The 25259-nt window shown below is 35.9% G+C and overlaps 2 protein-coding genes across 13 annotated transcripts in view; one reads left to right on the top strand and one right to left on the bottom strand.

Moving 5' to 3' along the window:
- SIRT1 (sirtuin 1) overlaps positions 1 to 25259 on the top strand; it is a 180103-nt gene that overhangs the window by 113833 nt on the left and 41011 nt on the right. The window contains exon 10 of one of the 2 annotated variants that reach the window (XM_077125133.1): positions 9123 to 9420. The exons of the other annotated variant lie outside the window; for it this stretch is intronic. The gene's annotated coding sequence lies outside the window, so the exon portion shown is untranslated. Of the gene's footprint in view, positions 1 to 9122; positions 9421 to 25259 lie in introns of those variants that run through there. 2 annotated transcript variants of the gene reach the window in all.
- Positions 12650 to 25259, bottom strand: part of HERC4 (HECT and RLD domain containing E3 ubiquitin protein ligase 4) — a 198922-nt gene continuing 186312 nt past the window's right edge. For all 11 annotated transcript variants that reach the window (XM_077125130.1, XM_077125123.1, XM_077125121.1 and 8 more), the window contains 3 exons: positions 24632 to 24815; positions 14409 to 14511; positions 12650 to 13311 (listed from right to left, as the gene is read on the bottom strand). In XM_077125130.1, the coding sequence (XP_076981245.1) occupies positions 13103 to 13311; positions 14409 to 14511; positions 24632 to 24815 (496 nt within the window). In that variant the 3' untranslated portion in view covers positions 12650 to 13102. The remainder of the gene's footprint in view (positions 13312 to 14408; positions 14512 to 24631; positions 24816 to 25259) is intronic.

Genomic DNA, 25259 nt, shown 5'->3' with positions numbered 1-25259 from the left:
ATTTTATTCTTTTAGTTGCAATTGTAAATGGGATTCATTTCTTGATTTCCCCCTCAGCTTGTTCATTACTAGTGTATAGAAATGCTACAGATTTTTGAATGTTGATCTTGTAACCTGCTACTTTGCTGTACTCATTTATTAGCTCTAGTAGTTTTGTTGTGGATTTTTCCGGGTTTTCGACATATAGTATCATATTGTCTGCAAACAGTGATAGTTTTACTTCTTCCTTTCCAATTTTGATGCCTTGTATTTCTTTTTCTTGCCTAATTGCTCTGGCTAGAACCTCCAACACAATGTTGAATAATAGTGGTGATAGTGGACATCCTTGTCTTGTTCCTGATCTTAGGGGGAAAGTTTTCAATTTTTCCCCATTGAGGATGATATTAGCTGTGGGTTTTTCATATATTCCCTCTATCATTTTAAGGAAGTTCCCTTGTATTCCTATCTTTTGAAGTGTTTTCAGCAGGAAAGGATGTTGAATCTTGTCAAATGCCTTCTCTGCATCAATTGAGATGATCATGTGATTTTTCTGCTTTGATTTGTTGATATGGTGTATTACATTAATTGATTTTCTTATGTTGAACCATCCTTGCATACCTGGGATGAATCCTACTTGGTCATGATGTATAATTCTTTTAATGTGTTGTTGGATACGATTTGCTAGAATTTTATTGAGGATTTTTGCATCTGTATTCATTAGAGAGATTGGTCTGTAGTTTTCTTTTTTTGTAATATCTTTGCCTGGTTTTGGTATGAGGGTGATGTTGGCTTCATAGAATGAATTAGGTAGTTTTCCCTCCACTTCGATTATGTTGAAGAGTTTGAGGAGAGTAGGTACTAATTCTTTCTGGAATGTTTGATAGAATTCACATGTGAAGCCGTCTGGTCCTGGACTTTTCTTTTTAGGGAGCTTTTGAATAACTAATTCAATCTCTTTACTTGTGATTGGTTTGTTGAGGTCGTCTATTTCTTCTTGAGTCAAAGTTGGTTGTTCATGTCTTTCCAGGAACCTGTCCATTTCTTCTAAATTGTTGTATCTATTAGCGTAAAGTTGTTCATAGTATCCTGTTATTACCTCCTTTATTTCTGTGAGGTCAGTAGTTATGTCTCCTCTTTCATTTCTAATCTTATTTATTTGCATCCTCTCTCTTCTTCTTTTTGTCAATCTTGCTAAGGGCCCATCAATCTTGTTGATTTTCTCATAGAACCAACTTCTGGTCTTATTGATTTTCTCTATTGTTTTCATGTTTTCAATTTCATTTATTTCTGCTCTAATCTTTGTTATTTCTTTCCTTTTGCTTGCTTTGGGATTAGTTTGTTGTTCTTTCTCCAGTTCTTCCAAGTGGACAGTTAATTCCCGCATTTTTGCCTTTTCTTCTTTTCTGATAAAGGCATTTAGGGCAATAAATTTCCCTCTTAGCACTGCCTTTGCTGCGTCCCATAAGTTTTGATATGTTGTGTCTTCATTTTCATTTGCCTCGAGGTAGTTACTAATTTCCCTTGCAATTTCTTCTTTGACCCACTTGTTGTTTAAGAGTGTGTTGTTGAGCCTCCATGTATTTATGAATTTTCTGGCACTCCGCCTATTATTGATTTCCAACTTCATTCCTTTATGATCCGAGAAAGTGTTGTTTATGATTTCAATATTTTTAAATTTGTTAAGACTTGCTTTGTGACCCAGCATATGGTCTATCTTTGAGAATGATCCATGAGCACTTGAAAAAAAGGTGTATCCTGCTGTTGTGGGATGTAATGTCCTATAAATGTCTGTTAAGTCAAGTTCATTTATAGTAATATTCAGGTTCTCTATTTCTTTATTGATCCTCTGTGTAGATGTTCTGTCCATTGATGAGAGTGGTGAATTGAAGTCTCCAACTATTATGGTATATGTGTCTATTTCCCTCTTCAGTGTTTGCAGTGTATTCCTCACGTATTTTGGGGCATTCTGGTTCGGTGCATAAATATTTATGATTGTTATGTCTTCTTGCTTAATTGTTCCTTTTAATAGTATATAGTGTCCTTCTTTGTCTCTTTTAACTGTTTTACATTTGAAGTCTAATTTGTTGGATATTAGTATAGCCACTCCTGCCCTTTTCTGGTTGTTATTTGCATGAAATATCTTTTCCCAACCTTTCACTTTCAACCTATATTTATCTTTGGGTCTAAGATGTGTTTCCTGTAGACAGCATATAGAAGGATCCTGTTTTTTAATCCATTCTGCCAGTCTATGTCTTTTAATTGGGGAATTCAGTCCATTGACATTTAGAGTTATTACTGTTTGGATAATATTTTCCTCTACCATTTTGCCTTTTGTATTATATATATCATATCTGACTTTCCTTCTTTCTACACTTTTCTCCATGTCTCTCTCTTCTGACTTTTTGTATCTGACTGTAGTGCTTCCTTTAGTATTTCTTGCAGAGCTGGTCTCTTGGTCACAAATTCTCTTAGTGACTTTTTGTCTGAGAATGTTTTAATTTCTCCCTCATTTTTGAAGGACAATTTTGCTGGATATAGGAGTCTTGGCTGGCAGTTTTTCTCTTTTAGTAACTTAAATATATCATCCCACTGTCTTCTAGCTTTCATGGTTTCTGCTGAGAAATCTACACATAGTCTTATTGGGTTTCCCTTGTATGTGACGGATTGTTTTTCTCTCGCTGTCTTCAAGATCCTCTCTTTCTCTTTGACCTCTGACATTCTAAGTAGTAAGTGTCTTGGGGAACGCCTATTTGTGTCTAATCTCTTTGGGGTGCGCTGCACTTCTTGGATCTGTAATTTTAGGTCTTTCATAAGAGTTGGGAAATTTTCAGTGATAATTTCTTCCATTAGTTTTTCTCCTCCTTTTCCCTTCTCTTCTCCTTCTGGGATACCCACTACACGTATATTTGTACGGTTCACATTGTCCTTGAGTTCCCTGATACCTTGTTCAAATTTTTCCATTCTTTTCCGGATAGTTTCTGTTTCTTTTTGGAATTCAGATGTTTCATCCTCCAAATCACTAATTCTATCTTCTGTTTCTTTAAATCTGTCATTGTAGGTATCCATTGTTTTTTCCATCTTTTCTACTTTATCTTTCACTTCCATAAGTTCTGTGATTTGTTTTTTCAGTTTTTCTATTTCTTCTTTATGTTCAGCCCATGTCTTCTTCATGTCCTCCCTCAATTTATTGATTTCGTTTTTGAAGAGGTTTTCCATTTCTGTTCGTATATTCAGCATTAGTTGTTTCAGCTCCTGTATCTCATTTGAACTATTGGTTTCTCGTTTGACTGGGCCATATGTTCAATTTTCTGAGCGTGATCCGTTATCTTCTGCTGGCGTCTGGGCATTTAGTCAGATTTCCCTGGGTGTTCGACCCCACAGGTTGAAAGATTTTTCTGTGCAATCTCTTGGTTCTGTTTTTCTTATCTTGCACAGTAGGTGGCGCTCGTGGCACACGTTTGTCTGTGGGTTCCACCAGTGAAAGTTGCTGTAGGTCCTTTAACTCTGGAAAATTCTCGCCGTAGGGGAGGTTCGGCAGCCGAAGCGTCTTGGAGAATGCCAGCCGGCCTGGGGTTCCGAATGCGGGGAGGGTCACCAGCCGTCGCAGCACAGGAGAGCGTCCGGCCAAATTAGCTAGTCGGCCCGGGGCACCAAGCGTGGCGGGAGGGCGCCAGGTGTCGCAGCCCGGGAGAGTGGACTGTTCTCAGCCGACGGGGGAGTCACGTGTTTGGAAGGGATCCCCCGGTCACTGTTCTCTGCAGTCTGGGGATTTCCGACCCAACTATCTCAGTTGTTCCGGGGGGCCTCGTGTGGTGGGGGCACCAGCCGCCGCGGCCTAAGGGGACCGCCTGTCCAATTCTACCAGCTGGCCTGGGAAGGTGGAAGGGAGGGACTCCGGTCGCTTGCCGTCCCTCCCAGGAAAGCCCGTGCCCCTTGGTGATCTCACCGGAGCTGGTTCTCCCAGATAGTCAGCCGTTCCAGGATGGGGTACGCTGTCCCTTTGATCTCCCTCGTGGCTCCGGGAGCTGCTCTGTATTATCTCCACTCCCCCAGTAGCTGTTCTGGAGGAGGAAAGGTGAGGGCGGCAAGGCTGTCGAGGCTGGTGGCGGAGGAGCACGGTGAAGGCGGGGGAAGAGGGCACCGTGGTGGTTGGAGAGCAGCCGGAGCAGGAGGGGGAGGAGAGGGGAGAAGGAGGTCGGGCGGCTCGGCTGCTGCGGGGCGTGGGCGCCGCGCGGCGGGCCGGCGGAGAAAGAGAGGGGAGAAGGAGGTCGGGCGGCTCGGCTGCTGCGGGGCGTGGGCGTCGCGCGGCGGCCAGCGGAGAAAGAGAGGGGAGAAGGAGGTCGGGCAGCTCGGCTGCTGCGGGGCGTGGGCGCCGCGCGGCGGGCCGGCGGAGAAAGAGAGGGGAGAAGGAGGTCGGGCGGCTCGGCTGCTGCGGGGCGTGGGCGCCGCGCGGCGGGCCGGCGGAGAAAGAGAGGGGAGAAGGAGGTCGGGCGGCTCGGCTGCTGCGGGGCGTGGGCGCCGCGCGGCGGGCCGGCGGAGAAAAGTGGATTATATTTTTTAATCCATTCTGCCAGTGTGTATCTTTTAATTGGTGAGTTAAGTCCATTAATGTTCAAAGTAATTACTGTAAAAGCTGTTCTTAACTCTTGTACCGTCTTAACTTTTAGTTTTTATCCTTAGAATTACCATTACTGGTGTTCTTCAATTTGGTACCCTCCTCCAGATCTCCTTCTCCTGTCTTTTTTTTTTACCCCCAGCTGACAGGACTCCCTTTATTTCTTGTAGTTGACTAGGTCTCTCACTCTGTGTTTGAAGATTTTAGTTTGTACCCCAATTTTGAAGGATGTCTTGGATGGATAAAGAATTCTTGGCTGAAAGCCTTTCTCACTCAGGATCTTAAATATCCTACCACTGTCTTCTTGCTTCCATGGTGCCTGCTGAGTATTCTGGAGTCATTCTTATGTGTTTTCCCTTGTATGTAGTAGACTACATTTTGTGTGCTGCTTTCAGAACTTTGTTTCTCTTCAACATTTGACAGTTTAATTAGTATGTTTCTTGCGTAGGCCTATTTGGATTTATTCTATTTGGAGTTCATTGGGCCTCTTTGATTTGTTATTTATGTCTTTTATAAGGGTTGGGAAGTTTTCAATGATTATATCTTCAACTATCCCAGGCCTTTACTCTTCTCTCCTCATTCTGGGATACCAATAGTTGTACACCTCTTATTATTTCCCTAAGACCCAGCTGCATTTTTTCCATCTTTCTTGTCATTTGTTCTTTTGTGAGCTCTAGTTCAATTGTTCTATATTCTTGCTCACTTTTTTTGAAACCTGCTATCATGTTTCTCTAATATATTTCTAATTTGGTCTACTGCATCTTTCATTTCTGTGATATCTGCCATTTTTCTATTTAATCTTTCAAATCCTTCTTTATGCTCTTCTATTGTCTTACTGTATCCTTCATTTTTTAATAAATATCCTTGAGTAGTTGTTTCATATCTTATGTCCCCTCCGGAGTTTTGATTTGGTTGTTTGGCTGGGCCATTTCTGCTTGGATCTTCAAGTGCTTTATACCTTTCTGTTGTGTTCAGAGCATTTGATTATCTTAACATGGTTATTTTGCAAATTGGTTTCCTTCACTCATCTAAAGTTTTATATTTACTAGGTTTTGCATCAAAGGTTTCCTTTTGCACTTGGTTTGACGGTTATTCCCTGCCAAACCAAGGTCTGGATTTCATGTAGGGAATACAATTCAGCTTGTTAGTCTATTAAAAGCTAGGCCAGAGTGCATGGATATGCCAGTCATTGAAAGGCCACTAACCACACAGGAGACCCAAGCTCGATTTCCAGCCCATTCATCCCCCCCAAAATAATAAAATGAAATATAATAAAAAGATGAAAACAAAATAGCAAGAACAACAGCAAAGCATACTTCAACAGCAGCAGTCCCCAGAGTAAGGAGGAGACACCCAGAGATATATGTGAACTCAGACTGGTGACCACCAAAGGGAGCGAATTATAACAAATAATATATAAACTAAAAAATAAAATATAAAAACATAAAGTATATATAAAAATTTAAAAAAATTATAATACTAAAAACACATATGCAAAAAAAATTATTTTTTAAAGAAAAAGAAAAAAAAATTGGGAAAAAACCAAAAACCTAGTCAGACAGGGAGTTAGCCTGCCTGCACTTACCCCTTCTGCACAGCAGGTGGTGATCCCAAGGCACTTCCTCCCCTCAGGCCTGGTTCTCCTGGTCTATAGCAGTTTGAAGACAGCATGCACAGTGGAAGGGCTACTCTTGGCGGTAATGGCCAGATGACCGGTCCTGGCCTTCAGGATTGAGGTACGACCAGCGTCCGGGGGATCAGATGACCTGTAGTGTCCAGTGCCTGGCAGGTCGACCAGATACTGCATCTACAGGGAAAGTCGGCCAATTGCTCCCAGTGCCCAGAGGCCTGGCCTTGTGGTGGACAATTCAGTCCACTTCTGGGCTCCCCACAGGTACTGTTGTCTATGGATCTGCATGGAAAAGCTTCCCCAGCAAGTAGCTGGGGAAGGCTGAAGCAGAGGAGCGATTACCATAGGGATCACGGTCATTGACCCATCCTGCTCATTCCGTCCTGATGGGCCCACCTCTCTTCTCCCTAAAATATTCTAGAGACCCTGTTTGTTTACTCACACACTGGAACCACAGTTGTGGTCATTTTCTCCCCATCCTCTATCTTGTTCCATGAAGCAGGAACGAACTCAATCCAGTTTGTTCCATCATCTTCCCAAAAGGGCCTAATCTGTATTTGCTTTTATACATCATCTCACTGTATTGTTTTTCTTGTTACAGAAAGTATTACTGCTGGGATTTGCAAAGTATTAAGAATTTTTTAAACTGACAATATGTTTTCATTCAAATGATTTATTATTCCTGCCATCTACAGTTTAATATTACTCTACAATATCAAATTTGTGTAAAATACACCAACTCCAGAAAGAAGACGGCTTTTAAAAATATTAAACAAAAAAATTAATTTGAGGGCGGGCCACAGTGGCTCAACAGGCAAGAATGCTTGCCTGCCATGCCAGAGGAGCCGGGTTCGTTTCCCGGTGCCTGCCCATGTAAAAAAAACAGCAACAACAACAACAACAAAAATAATTTGAAATATGCAAAAGTCTTGAGATTTATCTAATTTTCTATAGATATTTATAAAATAGAATTTCAAAGGTGAAAGAACGCAACGGGCAATTTTTTAGCAATTCAACAAAGATTTTGAAAAACTAATAAAAGCACATGTAAAGATGTTCATCTTCGTTTGCTATTAGGGAAATGCAAATTAAAACACAGTGAGATGTCATTCACAGCCACTGGAACGGCCGTTATTAAACAAATGGAACTACAAGGGTTGGAGTTAGAAAATATGAACACTTATTCAGTGCTAGTGGGAATGTAAAATGGTACACCTGCTGTGTAAGACATTTTGGTGGTTCCTTAGAAAACTAAATATAGAGTTGCCTTACAATCCTGCAATCCTGTTATTCATTATATACTCAGAAGATCTGAAAGCAGACACCTGCACACTGATGTTCACAGCGACATTATTCACAATTATCAAAAGATGTAAACAAACCAAGTGTCCATCAACCAATAAATAGATAACATGTGGTATATACATACGATGGAATATTATTCAGCAGTTAAGAAGGAACACAATCCTGAAGCATGCAATGTTGATGAACCATGAGGACATTATCCTGAGTGAAACAAGTCAGAAACAAAAGGACAAATATTGTACTATTTCACAAATATGAACTTATTATAATATCAAACTCATAGAGTTAAAATCTAGAATAGAGATTACTAGGAGACAGAAGGAGGCTAGAGAGCATTGCTTAATATGTACAGAATTTTTAAGGTTGAATTTGAATGTTTGGAAATGGAGAGGTGATGACATCATGCTATCCAGAGTATAATTAATAGTGTTGATTGGTATGTGAACATGGTTGAAATGGGTTTAGAATCATGTGTACCACCAGAGTTGAAGGTTAAAATATGCGAAAGAATAACATAGTGACTCTTGTGGTGGATGATGGTTGTGATTAACACAAATATAAATTAATTTGCAAATATAAATAACTTCTTTCGTGAACTAGAACAAATGTACAACACTTTCACAGTAGTTAACAATAAAGTGGTATATGGGGAAAATGTACATACTGCAAACTATGGACTAATAATTAACAGCAATATCTTCATATTCTTCCATCAACAGTAACAAATGTACCACACCAATACTAGGGGTCAACAATGGGGTGGGGGATAAGGCATAAGCATGTTTCAGGTTCTCTTTTTTATTTTTACATTTGGAGTAATGAAAACATTTTAAGATTGATTGTGGTGATGACTGTATAGCTATGTGATACTGTGAGCCAGTGATTATATACTTTGGATAGATTGTATGATGTGTGAATATATTGCAACACAACTGCATTAAAAAAATGAGGGCGAATTTAAGACATACCAGATAAAGAAAATCTGAGGAGTTCATTAGTGTTAGACCTGCTCAACAAGAAACAGTAAAGGATGTGCTTCAGGTTGCAAGGAAAGGGTGGTTGTCATAGTTTAATGTCATATGAAGAAATAAAGATACAAATGCCAGTACTATTTATATTTTCAGTAAGCAACTACTTCTTACTACTTAAAAGATTTAGAATACAAGTGAATAAGAAAATTGTATTTTTATATCATAGGAATGCAAAATATAAAGAGGCGATGCATGATAAAAACAACATAAAGAGGGGATACTGACAGGGTATAGGAGCAGAGGACATGAATGCTACTGAAGTTAAGGTATCATTTCAAACTAGTCTGTTTTAAATTTAGGATGTTAAATACAAATGCCCTTGGTAACCACAAATAAATTGTTCAAAATATGTACAGAAATTGAAATGAGCAGGGGATTAATCTGTTCACTACAAAAGATCAAGTATACACATAAGAAAAGAGCAATGGAAGAAATGAGGGATAAAAATATATAAAACATACAAGAAGCAAAGGACAAAATGGCTGAAGTAAGTTCTACCTCATCAATAATTACCATTTGACTACAAATGGATTTATTTATTTTTTACTTATTTATTTTTTAGGCGCATGGTCCAGAAATCGAATCCAGGTCTCCTTCATGGAAGGCAAGCATTCTACCACTGAATCACCCAGTCACCTGAATATAAATGGATTTAAACTCTCCAAAATGCAGACTGGCAGAATGCATTTAAAACAAACAAACACACATGATCCACTATATGGTTTTTGCAAGAGACACACTCACCTTGGACCCGAAGATGCAAATAGGTTGAAAGTGCTAAATGGAAAAAAACTCCAAGCAAACAGCAATTGATAGAATTGGGTGACTATGCTAATATCATATAAAATAGATTTTAAGACAAAAGCTGTTACAAGAGACAAAGAAGGATACTATATATTATAAAAGAGTCAATCCACCAAGAAAATAAAAGAAAATTATTAACATATATGCACCTCATCACAAAGCCCCAAATACAGAATGCAAACATTGACAAAACAGATAGGAGAAATAGACAATTCTACAGTAACAGTTGGAAAGTTCAATATCCCACTTTTGATAATGGATAGAAACATATAAATAGAATATCAGTAAGGAAATAAAGGACTTGAACAGTATTATAAATGAACTAGGTCTAACACACGTTTAGAAAAAGTAAACAAAACAACAGCAGAATATACATTCTTCCCAAGTACACATGCATCATTCTCCAGGACAGACCACACATTAGGCAACAAAATAAATCTTGCTAAACTAAAAATACTGAAATCATACAAAATACCTTCTCTGACCACAATGGAATGAAGTCAGAAATTAATAACAGAAGGGTAACTGGAAAATTCACAAATGTATGGAAACTAAACAACATACTCTTAAACAATCAAAGGGTCAAAGAAGAATGCACAAGGGATATTAGGAAATATCTTCAGCCAAATATAAACACATAATACCAAAACTTATGGGATGCAGCAAAGGCAGTGCTCACAGGGAAATGACAAGAATGCTCCACATTGAAAACGATAGCTCTCAAATCTATAATGAACACTGCTTTGGGAAATGGTTTGCCCTATAAAACTTACCTGTAAAATATCACCCTCAAATGTTATAAAAATCAGTAGCAACAATATTTCATATATGCACACATTGGAAAAAAGAAGTCAGGTAGTTCATATCTTTAAAGGAGGTAAATATCTTAAATAGAACAAGAAGTTGGCAAGACCTACTATCATTGAAACCTTGTATTCAACACTATTCCCACCTTCTTGTTTAAAAACATGCAATATTCTGCTGATTGTAACACACACACCCCATTCAATGGTACATGATTTAATCAGTACTTTTTTTCTTAGTGGTACATAAAATGGTGGTGCCTCTTCAATTAATGGTGTTTTACATCATCACTTACAGAGCTTTATATTAGGCAAATTTCATTTGAAGTAAGTCTCAACTCCTGAACCTATAATCTAGAAAGGGGGTATATTATTGTATACCACAACCTCATCTTCCCTAGAAATGAACAAACATCTAAAGATGTCTTTCCAAGTCTTGAGCTCAAACTAGGGTGGCTAGTAGAAATATGGAGGAAAGGTCTAGCGATCTCCTCTTGGAGTGGCTCTCAGTGGGGACTGTTTATAAAAATCATCCAGGAAGCTTTTAAAAGTAGCTATTAAAGAAAAAAAAGTAGCTATAGCCTAAGCCTTGCCTCTTAGAAATACAGATTTAACTGATGTTATGTGAAGATTCTACATCGTATTAAAAAGCACCCCCAGGTGATTCAAAAGTATAGCCAGGACCTCACTAATACAAAGTGGGTAAGGATGGGTAGGCATAGGGAAACTGTATTTTCTGCATGATTTTTCTGTAAACTTACAACTTTTTAATAAAAATCATCTAACAGACAGCAAGGCTGAGATTTACAAAATAGCTTATGTTCCAAATTTACATTCAGAAATATTTCATGGATTAGATAATTTGGGATTATATGGAGCACTAGGAACAGTGGGGAGCCATTGAAATAAGGTAAATTCTTTAGCAAAGAGGACAAAACTAACCAAGGGGTTTTGGAGGGCAAAGTATAAAAGAAAGATTGAGTAGTGGGGAGATTCAGATTTATTATAAACTCTTAAAAGGAGAAGACTTCCCAATACATATTAAATCTTTGATTTTGGACTTTTTGGTTAAATTAAATGTAGCAAAAAATCATTTTTGAAAGGCCAAAAATCTCTGTTAAGTAAAAATTGATCTGAATGAATGGTCCTTATGAATGGACTCAATAAGAAGGCTAATATTGAGACTCTAAGATCTTTCAATTTTTAAAGCTGAATTCTGGCTTTATTTCCTTCAAATTTAAAGGACTCTCCCTTCTGGTAACAATTTTTTTTTTAATGTGTTTATGGGAAGAATTTTAACAGGGAGAATATGACTTTGAGGAAAATTACCTTAGTTGAGAATATTATTTAAGTATTTCTATTAGTATCTAAAAACATACTTATGGCTCATCAGTAGAAATTTATTTATTAAATTAAACTGCTGAAAAGTTCAGGTCTACAATTCCTTATCCAAAACCTTGGGTTCAGGTGCATTTTGACATTATGAATTTTAAAATAATTTTTGGAGCATTTATATATAAATATTATATAATATGTAGCACCCACCATCAGGGCCTGGGGTACCACCTAAATTAAACAAATAAGTAATCAAACACAGTAATACTGTCACAATAATACCTACAAATAGTTCCATTTACTTGAATAAGTGAAGACCAAAAAATAGCCTCATAGCAGTTCAATTCAGGTTTTGCTGTCAAATGAGTTCAAGAATATTTTTTCAGACTTTTTTTTTTGAATTTTTGAAGTGCAGATAAGAGAATGTGGCCCTCTATAAAACACACAAATTTAAATGGCAATAGGAACAGGTGATTCAAAACTTGAAACTTTCCTTGAGATATGCCCTTTTTGAAGGACTTTGAATCTTATATGAGAAGCACTGGAAGTTTAAAAATTAAACCAATAAATCTTTATTATTTAAACAGTTTTTCACGGCATTTTTAAAATAAATTTTAAAAATAAATATTTGCATTAGGGCAGAAAGTCACATGTATTGCATCAACTTACTTTTACAATTTAAAGACATGAGATAACTAGGCTCAACAGCACCATAAAACTTTAAGATTTGTCTAAAAATCTTTAAGGAAATAATTCTAAAGCATTGTGAAAATTCTGGCCAAATACCAACTTGCAGCATTAACAACTTCAAAAGCTAAAGCCTAGTGACTGGCTTCCCCAGTAGCCAATGTTTCTATTCCTGGCAACTGCAGTATAAAGTTCTTCCATTACTAAATATTAAGCTTTCTAGTAACAGCCTCCCATCTATCAGTAGTATCTTAGTATTCACAAAAGAGTTGAAAGAACTACAAGTAATTTAGTGTAACTTCTATTTGTAACTTAGACATTTATTATAGCAAAAAAGCAAAGATCGTGTTTTCACCATGCTAGTTTTCTGTTTTTATAGATTCTTAGAGTAAAATTTAATGGCCATAATTTTTAACCTTTAAAAGTCAGCTCAGTTCAATTACAACCATAGAAACTGTACTGATATCAGAACATAACTGTTTTATTACAAAACTTAACATTATTTACAAAATGAAAAAATAATCAAATGACTATTGCAGGACAAAGTTAAAGGTTTTTCAACCAATGATTGAAGAAAAATTAAGCAACATTTTCATGCACTCACACCAGATCATTTTGAAGTATGCAAACTCTTAAAATTCATGTTAGTAAAACTTTAATATATTCACAATACATGTATGTTTATTGGAAGATGGCAAAAAAAACATGGTTCTGTACAATAAGTTTAATAGTAACAGTTTGTTCATTTTCCTTTAAAATTTTTTGGCTTTCTTCAAAACTCAGAGCATTAAACATTTTGTAAATAGGAATTATAACAGTATCTCTGTCACCTTGCTGAATTCATCACCACAAGAAAAGCACAATAAGTAGTTTAATGCTCTTGCACTAAACTAACTTGTTATTAACAATCAAGTTATATTAAACTGAAGCCTTCATTGTGATCAATAGCCTGGATCAGCTTAGACCGCAGAGTTTCTTTTTCTGTATATTTTGGAAGATCCAGAAGATTAAAACAGGTATGGGAAACTGGGAGATATTCCTCACCACCTCCTGTTGACTGGATGACTAGTTTTAAACTCTTCATTCCAAGAATAGGAATGCGATCACTACCTGTCAAAAATACTGCCAAGAAAAAAGAAATTAAGCCAATAATTCAAATCAAAACAAAAATATAGAGTACCAAGTTATTTAGTACAGAATCACTATAGCAAAGCTTTACATTAACATTTGCTCAAATGGAAATCTATCTCCAGAATTTGTAAAAGACATGACTTTTGAGACACATTGATCATACATTCAAACAATACTTTCCCTTTTAAAAGGTGTAATCTTTATTCCTGCACACAAGAGGTCCTTAAAAGTTTGATGAATAAACATTGCATTGACAAAAGTATTTCAGGAGTGCTTCTTTGGAAGAGACCTTAAATACTAGTTTATAAACCAAATACAAAAGGCAGTTTTGATTATGATTCTTTTTTCTATTGGTTTGATTTTTGTGTCATTTTTTTAACAAAAATTGATAATAGGCAGTCAAAACCCAACTCACCAGAATAATGACATGCTAGAACAATGATATGGAAAAGACTTTAACCTAGATTCTCCTATCAATTCTCAAAAGAAGATTTCCAAAAATATTCTTGGTAATAACAGGAGTATCAAATGGAATGTCACTGATTTAGATACACATTCTGACAACTTTATTTAAAAATAAGTTAAATTTCAATTAGAACACAGATTTTTAACAGATAAAAGACACACAGGAATTAGTTTAGAGATGAAGGAACTGAGACCTGGAAAATAAAAAGTTTTGTTGAAAATAAAACTTCAATATCCAAGGTTTTAATGGTAGAAGCAAAGAAGAAAGCAAATGAAGATAGAACACAGAAAAAAACCAAATGCCAGAGTTCTTTCTGAAAAGCCTAAAAGGAATTTCTGCAATTCCAAAATCAGAGTTGCAGTTTGTTTCCCTTTGAAAGAATCAACACTATTTGATAACAGATTGAATTTAGCTTTTGAAAATAAGAAACAACATGGAATAAAGAATGCAGCTTTGCACTCAAAAAAAAATTATTCTAACTGAAGACTAAAAACAGGACTTGGGAATAATAAAATAAAAACAGAACCTAACTCACCAAAATAAATCAATAAATCTTCCAAGGGAGTAAGTTAATAACCAGATTCCATTCTCATAAATTATAAAACTGCTCAGAAATACTTACATAGAAATTGTTTTTTCTTTTCCAATGGTAATTCATGAAATACTTCCCAAAAAATTTTTATCGTAGGATGCTCTGCCCAATACTCCCCTTTGTATTCTGTATTCTAAAAACAACATAGCCTTTTATTAATATTAAATGACTTTACTTTTGTCATGATTAGGGAAATTGGATTTCTTAGAATACCAAGATAATGTGGTCCAGGAACCTGAAGTTTATGCAATCCAGCTAATTATTCTGTGTGCATTCTGCAATTTGGGTGCTATTTGTTCCAAGGGAATGCGTAAAAAATTGGAATGAAACAGCAAAACTGCCTCCCTAGCACTTCAGAGAACATGATAGGATTATAATGTCTTCTTTAAAATTAAATACCTAACTAGAACTATAAAAATAATATTAATGATTAAAGTTCAACATCAAATTATGTCACTATTACAAATCTTTTCCTATGTATACGACTAGACATCAAACTAATTACATCTTCCTGAAAAAAATGGTACCAAGAGCAACATTAATAATTTTCTGTTTCTAGTTTCTAAGATGGCCCTCTACAAATTCTGCTTGTTGGTATTCTTACCTGGTGTAATCCCCTTCCACAATGTATAGGCCTGATCTGTATAATCATGAGGATATTGTAGTTATGAGGTATAAATGCTTCTAAGGCCATATTATAAACAATTCTGAGTTCAGCCTCTCTTTTTTTTCTTAAATGAGAAGATTTGTTTTTATAACCAAGGACGTGATTGTCAACATAAAGTACAAGTCGCTATTTTGATAAAACACAGACTTTCTGCTTTTTTCATTGATAATTTAGTAGACTTTTATAACTTTTCTCTAAAACAGGCTAATAGTCCAAAAGAACTTTGTCACTTTAGCAGACAGAAAACTAAATTTTAATTTTGTATCAATATATTATTTGAAATTAAAACTTTCAAAAATTTTATAGCTAGACCCATCAAATCTTTCTTAACTTTGACCATAACTTCCCGTTCCACAAACCTTTGGCAACTTTATATGGATTCAGGTTCTGTTCTGTATTTTCTTCATTCTTTAACTACCATTTATTTTATCTCAGGATGAACTACTCTCTTTTTTCTTTTAATAAAAGCACACCCAAAAACTAAAAAGAAGAAAAATAAAAAATAAAAACATAAAACAAATAAAATAAAAAACATTCTTTATTTCCTTTATACTTTACTTGTTACCAAAATGACTTTGAAAATTGTCTTCTAACAAATATTTCTTCACATATAATTATCATCAAACTCAGATTTGTCAACCTCAACAAACCAATCACAAGTAAAGAAACTGAATTAGTCATTAAGAAGATCCTAAAAAAGAAAAGTCCAGTACCAGATGGCTTCACATGTGAATTCTACCAAACATTCAAGGAAGAATTAGGACCAATCCTGCTCAAGGTCTTCAAAAAAAAAAAATTGAAGAGGAGGGAAGGCTACCTAATTCATTCTATGAAGCCAACACCACCCTCGTATCAAAGCCAGACAAAGATACTACAAGAAAAGAATATTACAGACCAATCTCTCTAACGAATATACATGCAAAAATCCTTAACAAAATTCTTGCAAATCGAATTCAGCAGCACATTAAAAGAATTATGCACCATGAGCAAGTAGGATTCAACCTAGGTATGCGAGGATGGTTCAACATAAAAAAAACCAGTTAATATAATACACCATATCAACAAATCTAAGCAGAAAAACCACGTGATCATTTCGATTGATACAGAAAAGGCATTTGACAAAATTCAACATTCTTTCTTTCTGAAAACACTTCAAAGGATAGGAATAGAAGGGAATTTCCTTAACATGATAAAGGGAATATATGATAAACCCACAGCTAACATCATCCTCAATGGGGAAAAAGTGAAAACTTTCCCTCTAAGACAAGATACCAAGACAAGATGTCCACTATCACCACTATTACTCAACATTGTGTTGGAAGTTCTAGCCAGAGTAATTAAGCAAGAAAAAGAAATACAAGGCATTAAAATTGGAAAAGAAGTAAAACTCTCACTGTTTGCAGATGATATGATATTGTATGTCGAAAACCCTGAAAAAACCCACAGCAAAACTACTACAGCTAATAAATGAATACAGCAAAGTGGCAGGTTACAAGATCAAAACTCAAAAATCTGTAGTGTTTCTATATACTAGTAATAAGCAATCGGAGGGGGAAATCAGGGAAAAAATTCCATTTACAATTGCAATCAATATAATAAAAGATTTAGGAATAAATTTAATTAAGGATACAAAAAAAATTTACAAAAAGTTGCTAAAAGAAATCACAGAAGACCTAAATAAATGAAAGGGCATACCATGTTCATGGATTGGAAGACTAAATAGTTAAGATGTCACTTCTACCTAAATTGATTTACACACTCAATGTAATACCAATTAAAATCCCAAAAACTTACTTTAATAATCAAATTTATCTGGAAGGGCAGGGTTCCCCAAATAGCTAAAAGTATCCTGAGAAAGAAAAATGAAGTTGGAGGTCTCAAGCTACCTTACTTTAAGGAATATTATGAAGCTACAGTGGTCAAAACAGCATGGTACTGGCATAAAGATACATATATTGACCAATGGATTAGAACAGAATGTTCAGATATAGATCCTCTCATCTATGGACAATTGATCTTTGATAAGTCAGTTAAGCCAACTCACCTGGGACAGAACAGTCTCTTCAATAAATGGTGCCTTGAGAACTGGATATCCACATGCAAAAGAATGAAAGAGGATCCATATCTCACACCCTATACAAAAATTAACTAAAAATGGATCGAAGACCTAAACAGATCTAAATCCATAAAACTTTTAGAAGATAATGTAGGGAAACACCTTATACATCTTATAATAGGAAGTGGTTTCCTAGATCTCACACCCAAAGCATGAGCACTGAAGAAACAGATAAATGGGAATTCCTCAAAATAAACACTTCTGTGCATCAAAGAACTTTCTCAAGAAAGTAAAAAGGCAACCTACACAAAGGGAGACAATATTTGGAAATGATATATCAGATAAAGGTTGTGCTGGTTCGAAAGGATGTACATTCCTAGAAAAGCCATGTTTTAATCTAAATTCCATTTTGTAAAGGCAGAATAATCCCTATTCGATACTGTATGTAATTAGATCATCTCCCTGGAGAAGTAATCCAATCAAGAGTGGTTGTTAAACTGGATTAGGGGAGATGTGTCTCCACCCATTTGGGTGGGTCTTGATTAGTTTCTGAAGTCCTATAAAAGAGGAAATATTTTGGGAGATTCAGAGAAAGCAGAGCAGACACAGCCATGAGAAGCAGAGTCCACCAGCCAGTGACCTTTGGAGATAAAGAAGGAACATGCCTCCTGGGAAGCTTCATGAAACAGGAAGCCAGGAGAAGAAGCTAGCAGATGACGCTGTGCTCGCCATGTGCCCTTCCAGATGAAAGAGGAACCCTGACCGTGCTCACCATGTGCCTTTCCAGATGAGAGAGAAACTCTGTGTTCACCATGTGTCCTTCCACTTGAGAAAGAAACCCAGAACTTTATCGGCTTTCCTGAACCAAGGTATCTTTCCCTGGATGCCTTTGAGTGGACATTTCTATAGACTTGTCTAATTGGGACATTTTCTCGGCCTTAGAACTGTAAACTAGCAACTTATTAAATTTCCCTTATATTTCCCAGTATATTGCATTCTGGCAGCTAGTAAACTAGAACAAGGGTCTATTATTCAGAATACATACAGAGATTGTTCAACTCAACAACAAAAAGACAACCCAATTACAAAATGGGCAAAAGACAAGAACAGACACTTCTCAGAGGAGGAAATACAAATGGCTAATAGGCACATGAAGAAATGCTCAATTTTCCTGGCTATTAGGGAAAAGCATATCAAAACCACAATGAGATATCATCTCATACCCACCAGAGTGGCCATTATCAATAAAACAGAAAACAACAAGTGCTGGAGAGGATGTGGAGAAAGAGGCACACTTATTCACTGCTGGTTGGAATGTAAAATGGTACAACCACTGTGGAAGGCAGTTTGGCGGTTCCTCAGGAAGCTAAGTATATAACTGCCATATGATCTGGCAATACCACTGCTAGATATCTACTCAGAGGACATGACGGCAAGGACACAAACAGATATTTGCACACCAATGTTTATAGCAGCAGCATTTACAATTGCCAAGAGATGGAAACAGCCCAAATGTCCATCAACAGATGAGTGGTTAAACAAGCTAGTTGGTATATACACACGATGCAATATTATGCAGCTGTAAGACAGAATAAAGTTATGAAGTATGTAACAACATGGATGAACCTTGAAGACATTATGCTGAGTGAGATGAGCCAGAAACAAAAGGACAAATACTGTATGGTCTTACTGATATGAACTAACATTAATGAATGAACTTGGAGAATTTCAGTTAAGAACAGAGGTCATCAGGAGATAGAAATAGGGTAGATTTTGGGTAATTGGACTTGAAGGGATACAAATTGTGGAACAGGACTGATTGCAAAAATTCAGAAATGGATAGCACAATACTCCCTAACTGTAAGTACAACAATGTTAGTACACTGAATGAAGCTGAATGTGAGAATGATAGAGAGAGGAGGCCTGCGGGCACATATGAAACCAAAAGGAAAGATAGATGGTAAGGACTGAGAGGGTATAATCTAGGAATGCCTAGAGTATACAATGATAGTGACTAAATGTACAAATTTAAAATGTTTTTGCATGAGGAAGAACAAAGGAATCTCAATATTGCAGGGTGTTGAAAACAGGTGGCAATTCATATTTTAAAACTTTAACTTCTATTTAAGACTAAAGCAAAAAATGTTTATTTGGTACAAAATTTATATTTTGACTAGTGCATCTCCTAATATAACTTATATAGACAGTTTAACTGAATACCCTAAATATATGGAACCTTGAGTAGGGCATGAGATTTTATAGGTTTGTCCAGAGTGATGGCCCCATAAACCCCAGAGTGATTTGAACAGTGAATAGAAAAGTATTTGCAGGGTCTCCTTTTGGTAATGGTGAGAAAGGGGAAAAATTCAACTTCCCCATTTGGAGAAGGCCTGATATTCTTGCAAGCAGTGAGGACAACAAAATCAATAGGCTGAACCCTCAATCTTGGGGTCTGTTCATATGAAACTTATCCCTGCAAAGGATAGGCTAAGCCTACTTAAAATTAGGCCTAAGAGTCACCCCCAGGGAACTTCTTTTGTTGCTCAGATGTGGTCTCTCAGCCAACACAGCAAGCAAATTCACTGCCCTCCCCTTCTCTACATGGGACATGACCCCCAGAGGTGTAAACCTCGCTAACAATGTGGGACAGAAATCCTAGAATGAACTGGGACTCAGCATCAAGGGATTGAGAAAACATTCTCAACTGAACGGGGGAAGAGAAAAATGAGACAAAATAAAGTGTCAGTGGCTGAGAGATTTCAAATCGAGCCGAGAGGTTACCTTGGAAGTTATTCTTATGTATTATATAGATATCCCCTTTTTAGTTTAAGGTATATTAGAGAGGCTAGCGGTAAGTTCCTGAAACTGTAGAGCTGTGTTCTAGTAGCCATGTTTCTTTAAGATGATTGGATAATGATACAGCTTTCGCAAAGTGACTGTGTGATTGTGAAACCGTGTTCTGATGCTCCTTTTGTCTACGGTATGGACATTGAGTAAAAAATATGGATTAAAAAGAAATAAATAATAGGGGGAACAAATTGGATAGAGGGAAGTAGTAGTGACCAATGAGAGAGAAGGGTTAAGGGGTAGGTATGTATGAGTTTTTTCTTTTTCCTTCTTATTTCTTTTTCTGACGTGATGTAAATGTTCTTGAGAAATGATCATGGAGATGAATATACAACTATGTGATGATATTGTGAGCCAGTAACTGCACACCAAATATGGAATGTTCATACATTAAGAATGCTCGTGTATATATGTTGATTGGTTTTATTAATAAAAATTTTTTAAAAATCAAATTTATCAGAATAATTCTAAATACTTAACACACTTTTGAATGCTTGAAACATTAATATATAATTTTTAAACAAGAATTAATGGCACATACAGATAAGATGTTTTCTAAAAAATTGCACTTTTTCAAAGTGTCATGATCACTATATAATTTTAAAAAATGTTTGAATATGTCACCTCATTTCATTTGTGATTTCTTTTATAAAATGAACCTAATCATAAGATGCCATTGAAATTTAAAGTTTCATTCTTAGACTACTTCTTACTGTTTTCCAATTTATTTAATGGCTATGCAGCATTATAAGAGAAAATCAATTTCTTTTTTTTTTTTTTAAAGGGGGTCCCCTCCAAATTTAGACCAATTATTCAAAGCATAACTCAAAGGAGACACAGCTGGCACATCCTGAGAGTTTTCCATGTCAGCCTCTCTTTTAGATCATTTGTTCTGGGGAAGGCAACTGCCATTTCACAAGGACATTCAAAGACATCTATGGAGAGATGTCCTCATGGTTAGAAACTGAGGCCTCCTGCTAACAACCACATGAGTGAATCATCTTGGAAGAATATCTGTAGCTGTAATCAAGTCTTCAGATCCAGCAGCACCAGCCAGTATCTTGCGTGCAACCTTATGAGAACCCCCTCAGTCAGAGCTAACCCAGCTAAATCACTCCTGAATTCCTGACCCACAAGAAACTAAAATGATAAATGTTCACTATTATTTTTAAGCCACTACTATTTAGGGGTAATTTCTGCAAAAGATAATTAATACACTTCGCCTTTAAACAATATTAGCTCTAAGAGAGAGACAGAATGGGAAGGAAGGGTAGGGGAATAATTACACATCGTAAGTGTTCTTCACAATCCAATCATCCCACACTTGGCCTTAACTTTTAGTTCTTAGGTACCAAGATTCTTCCAATTGTTGGACACACTTCTCTCAGACACATTCTCCTCCTTCCTTTTTTGATCAGGCTAATTTTTACTTCTTCTTTAGGGTTCAGATTAAATGTCACTTAATTCATTTATTGGCCAATTCACCCAATAAATAAGTTTTTGTCAAAGTTGTATGGCCTCAGGATACTACAGTGAACAAAGTCCTTAATTACCTTGTAATACTTATCATCTGATGAGAGGTTTCTCCAGATTTGTCTAAGCTATATTAGAGTATTCCTTTTATACCATTCACTAAACTCTTACTCTTCTTTTATATTCATCACAATTTAATGTCTAGCTCCCTTATTAGACTGTAAGTTCTAGGAGGGCAAAGACCATGTTTCAATCTCATCCATTTCTGCCTCCCTAATCTCTTGCACAGGCTTCCAGGAAGAGCACAATATTTGCTAATAGGTTTCTTGAATTTGGGGATCTCTTTGTACCAATGTTTATCTCAATTGCTGAACTCTGGATAATTCAAATCCACTTCCAGCAAAATATTTGCTGTTATTTGAAAATAGTTTTGGAGAAAATGGCTTGAATTCTGGCAATCAGTTAATTTTATTAACTTGTTTGAATTAATGAATATTTCAATGGGGAATAAAAGAAGAATAGCTAAAGTTTATTTTTCTTATACATCTAAATTTTGGAGGGAAACGTGTACACTATACTGATAAAGAGCATTTAAAGCCACAAACCATTATCATAACAATGAAAATCAATCATATATACAATGGAAGAAACCAAAGTATACTAAGTATACTAAAATATACTAAAATAATGTTCTGTCCTACCGAATCAGCACTTCTGTCAACTATCCAGGGAAGGTTTTAAGCATATACTGAGTGTCCTAAGTGCTGGGAATACTGCACTGAACAAAATAGAAAAAAATCCTGTCCTCATGATATTTACATTGTAGCGGAAGGAAGGGGCAACAAAGTTGGGATAAATAAGTAAAATTTATATTATGCTGGATTCAAAGAAAAAAAATAAAGCAAGGAAGGGAGATAGTGGGGTGTGTGTGTGTGTGCACACATATGTGCACAATAGATAGATTACCCAGGGAAGGCTTCTGAGAAGGTATAACAACACAGAGGAGATGAGAATAAAACTATTTGGGATTATCCAAATAATTGGATAAAAAATTATTTTTAAATTCCAGGCAGAGGGAACAGCAAATACAAAGGCCCAAAGCTGGAGTATGCTGAAAGGGTTTTAGATTAAGCAAAGACACCAATAAGGATAAGTGAGAGTAAGAATGATAGGAGATGAGGCAAAGAGAGACAAATTGTGTAGAATCTTTAGGTCATTGTAAATACTTTGTTTTATACTTTAAGTGTGATGAAGAGCCATAATAGCATTTTTTTTTTAATGGGCAGGCACCAGGAATCGAACCATATCATTTTCATTTTAGAATGACTGGCAGTGAGGACCATTTCTCTGGGGGACCCTTAAAAAAAGTCAGTATATATGGGTCTCTTCTGTCAATTTACCCACAAAGGAAATCTTCAATCTCCTTTCTGAAGAATTTAAGCCTGACTGTCATCGTCAGTTTTGCATGGTTTCCAAGATTCTAAAGCCTTCTACAATTGTCTTTTGTTGTGTAAGAAAGGGGGACATGAGGGGTCTAATTATTCCTTACATCAGCGTTGAAGTAATTGTATAGCTTTAGTCCAACCCCGCATTCTCCCTTTAGAGTAAGATGGGTATACCAATCTTGAGACTTTCAGAGATTTTAGAGGGTGAAACGGATTGCCACTTGTTGACTTCTGTCCTCTAGAGACTTAGAATTCAATTTTAAGTCACTCATCACTAATCCACCTATTCCCAAACTATTTCTTCTATTATTCATTTTATATTATATAAGTATGGGGGTATATTTCTATTTTTATTCCTTTATTGTCATTCTAGTGTGATTTTGGCAAGAAACAAATATAAAATGTGTGTTTACTCCAACACATTTAACTAGAAATCCCTAATTATTTTGCTTTTAATTTGTAAAATTTTATTCCTTAAAATAATACATGGTAAAATGGACTTCTTCTAGTGTATGTACAGTTCTATGAGTTTAAAACACATGACAGATTCATGTAAACACTATCACAATCAGGATACAGAACATTTTCATCACTTCCCAAAACTCCCTTGTGCTACCTCCTCTGCAGTCACACACACACCTCCACCTCTAATCCCTGTCACATTTTTTTTTTCATGAATGTCACCATACAGTATTTAACCTTTTAAGACTGGCTTCTTTTACTCAACATAACACCTCTGAAATGCACCCAAATTGCTGCATGTGCCAAGAATTCATTTCTTTTTATTGCTCAGTGATATTCCACTGTACGGACGTATCATAGCCTGGTGTGCTTCTTCATTCACCTACTGAAGGATATCTGGGTTATCTCTAGTTTTTGGCTCACTTACAGACTTCTGTGTGCACAAAACAATGCTAAATCATATAGAAAGTAGCTGTTTAACTTTATAAAAGTATTTTCAAAGCAGATGTACACTGCATTACACCAGCAATGTATCAGAGTACCCAATGTTTTACCATCCTTGCTAGCACTTTGTATTATTAGTATTTTTTATGTTAGTCATTCCAATAAATACACAGAACATAACTAATTATAAATGCAAAAATTGCATTAGAGGATGCTAAAAAACAAAGATGGAAAAATTTAGAGTTCAAACTTACATATCTTACTCATAGCAAATCTAACCGAGCACTATTTATTGTTTATGTGAAGAAATATCTGAGAATTACTTGGACAGAGAGGAAAAAAAAAACTTATTTCAAAAATTAGTCTTCTCCATACAGTCCCCTTTATTACTTTAAAAAAAATCCATGTTAAAAACTGCTCCCAAAGAATATATTTTGGGTACCAAAATGAAGAACATGTGCATCATTTATTCTCAGCTAAAAAATTTAACATTGAGACTAATCAGAAAAAAAGATTACAAAGATTTGAAGTATTATAAGTGCTTTTTATAATGGTTTTCCTAGCATTGAAGTAGAATGAAAACCCATTCAGTTTTAGTGGAGGCTTCTATCCAGCCTATGTCACTGATGACATTTTTCTATTTGAATACCACCAATATCACAAAATACAAAATTTTTTATTTCTAACTCATACACAATTCAAATGCATTCATTGCTGATTAAGCATGGTACAGTGCTTTCCTATATAATAATAACAAATTGTGCAAAATGGAAAATAAGTGGGAGGGCAAGATTTCCACCAATAAGTCATGTCTTCTGCCTTTCCATTTAAACAATGTCAGCGATTTGATTTTCCTTACCTTTTCCAGTTCCTTCCAATCATAGTTTGTATTTCCAATCACCATTGCTTGTAGTTCATTAGGTTGGAAGAGTTGAAGGACTTTTCCTCCACAGACCTTATGAAAGCCCGCATGAAAAGCATCAAATAAGGAAGCCACTGATTTATTGAATATGTAATCCACGTAAGCATCAACAAACTCCTGCCTTGAAATGAAAAAGCACACATGTACATAAGATCATAAAAATTATTATTTATGGAGAATATATATATATATAATGTAGTCTTATTAAAGTTTGAATATTCCTGCACTTTTAGCTTTTTATTTACAAAACTGAGAAAGTCTGAGTTGGGTATAGGAGTCAAGTCATCATTGAGAAGCCTATTCTTTCTATACAAAAATCTGGCATATCTGTGAGGTATGGAAACAATCTAACCTTTTCAGCCATTCTTAGGTTACTCCTAACTGAAACATGTCATCTGCTAATGGGCAGAACAATACAAATGGCTAGCAAAGTAATTTTTAAATTTTCACAAATAATTGAAAATTTACCACCCCACATAAAATACCTAAAATGTAGGATCTGTTAAAAAATACTAGATGATTAAAAAATTAGAGCTTTGTCAGACTATTTGGCAGACTACAGACT

The sequence above is a fragment of the Tamandua tetradactyla genome, chromosome 13 (genome assembly GCF_023851605.1).
Source record: "Tamandua tetradactyla isolate mTamTet1 chromosome 13, mTamTet1.pri, whole genome shotgun sequence".
Taxonomy (NCBI): domain Eukaryota; kingdom Metazoa; phylum Chordata; class Mammalia; order Pilosa; family Myrmecophagidae; genus Tamandua; species Tamandua tetradactyla.
The sequence above is the reverse complement of the archived record's forward strand: the minus strand, read 5'-3'. Positions and strand labels throughout refer to the sequence as shown.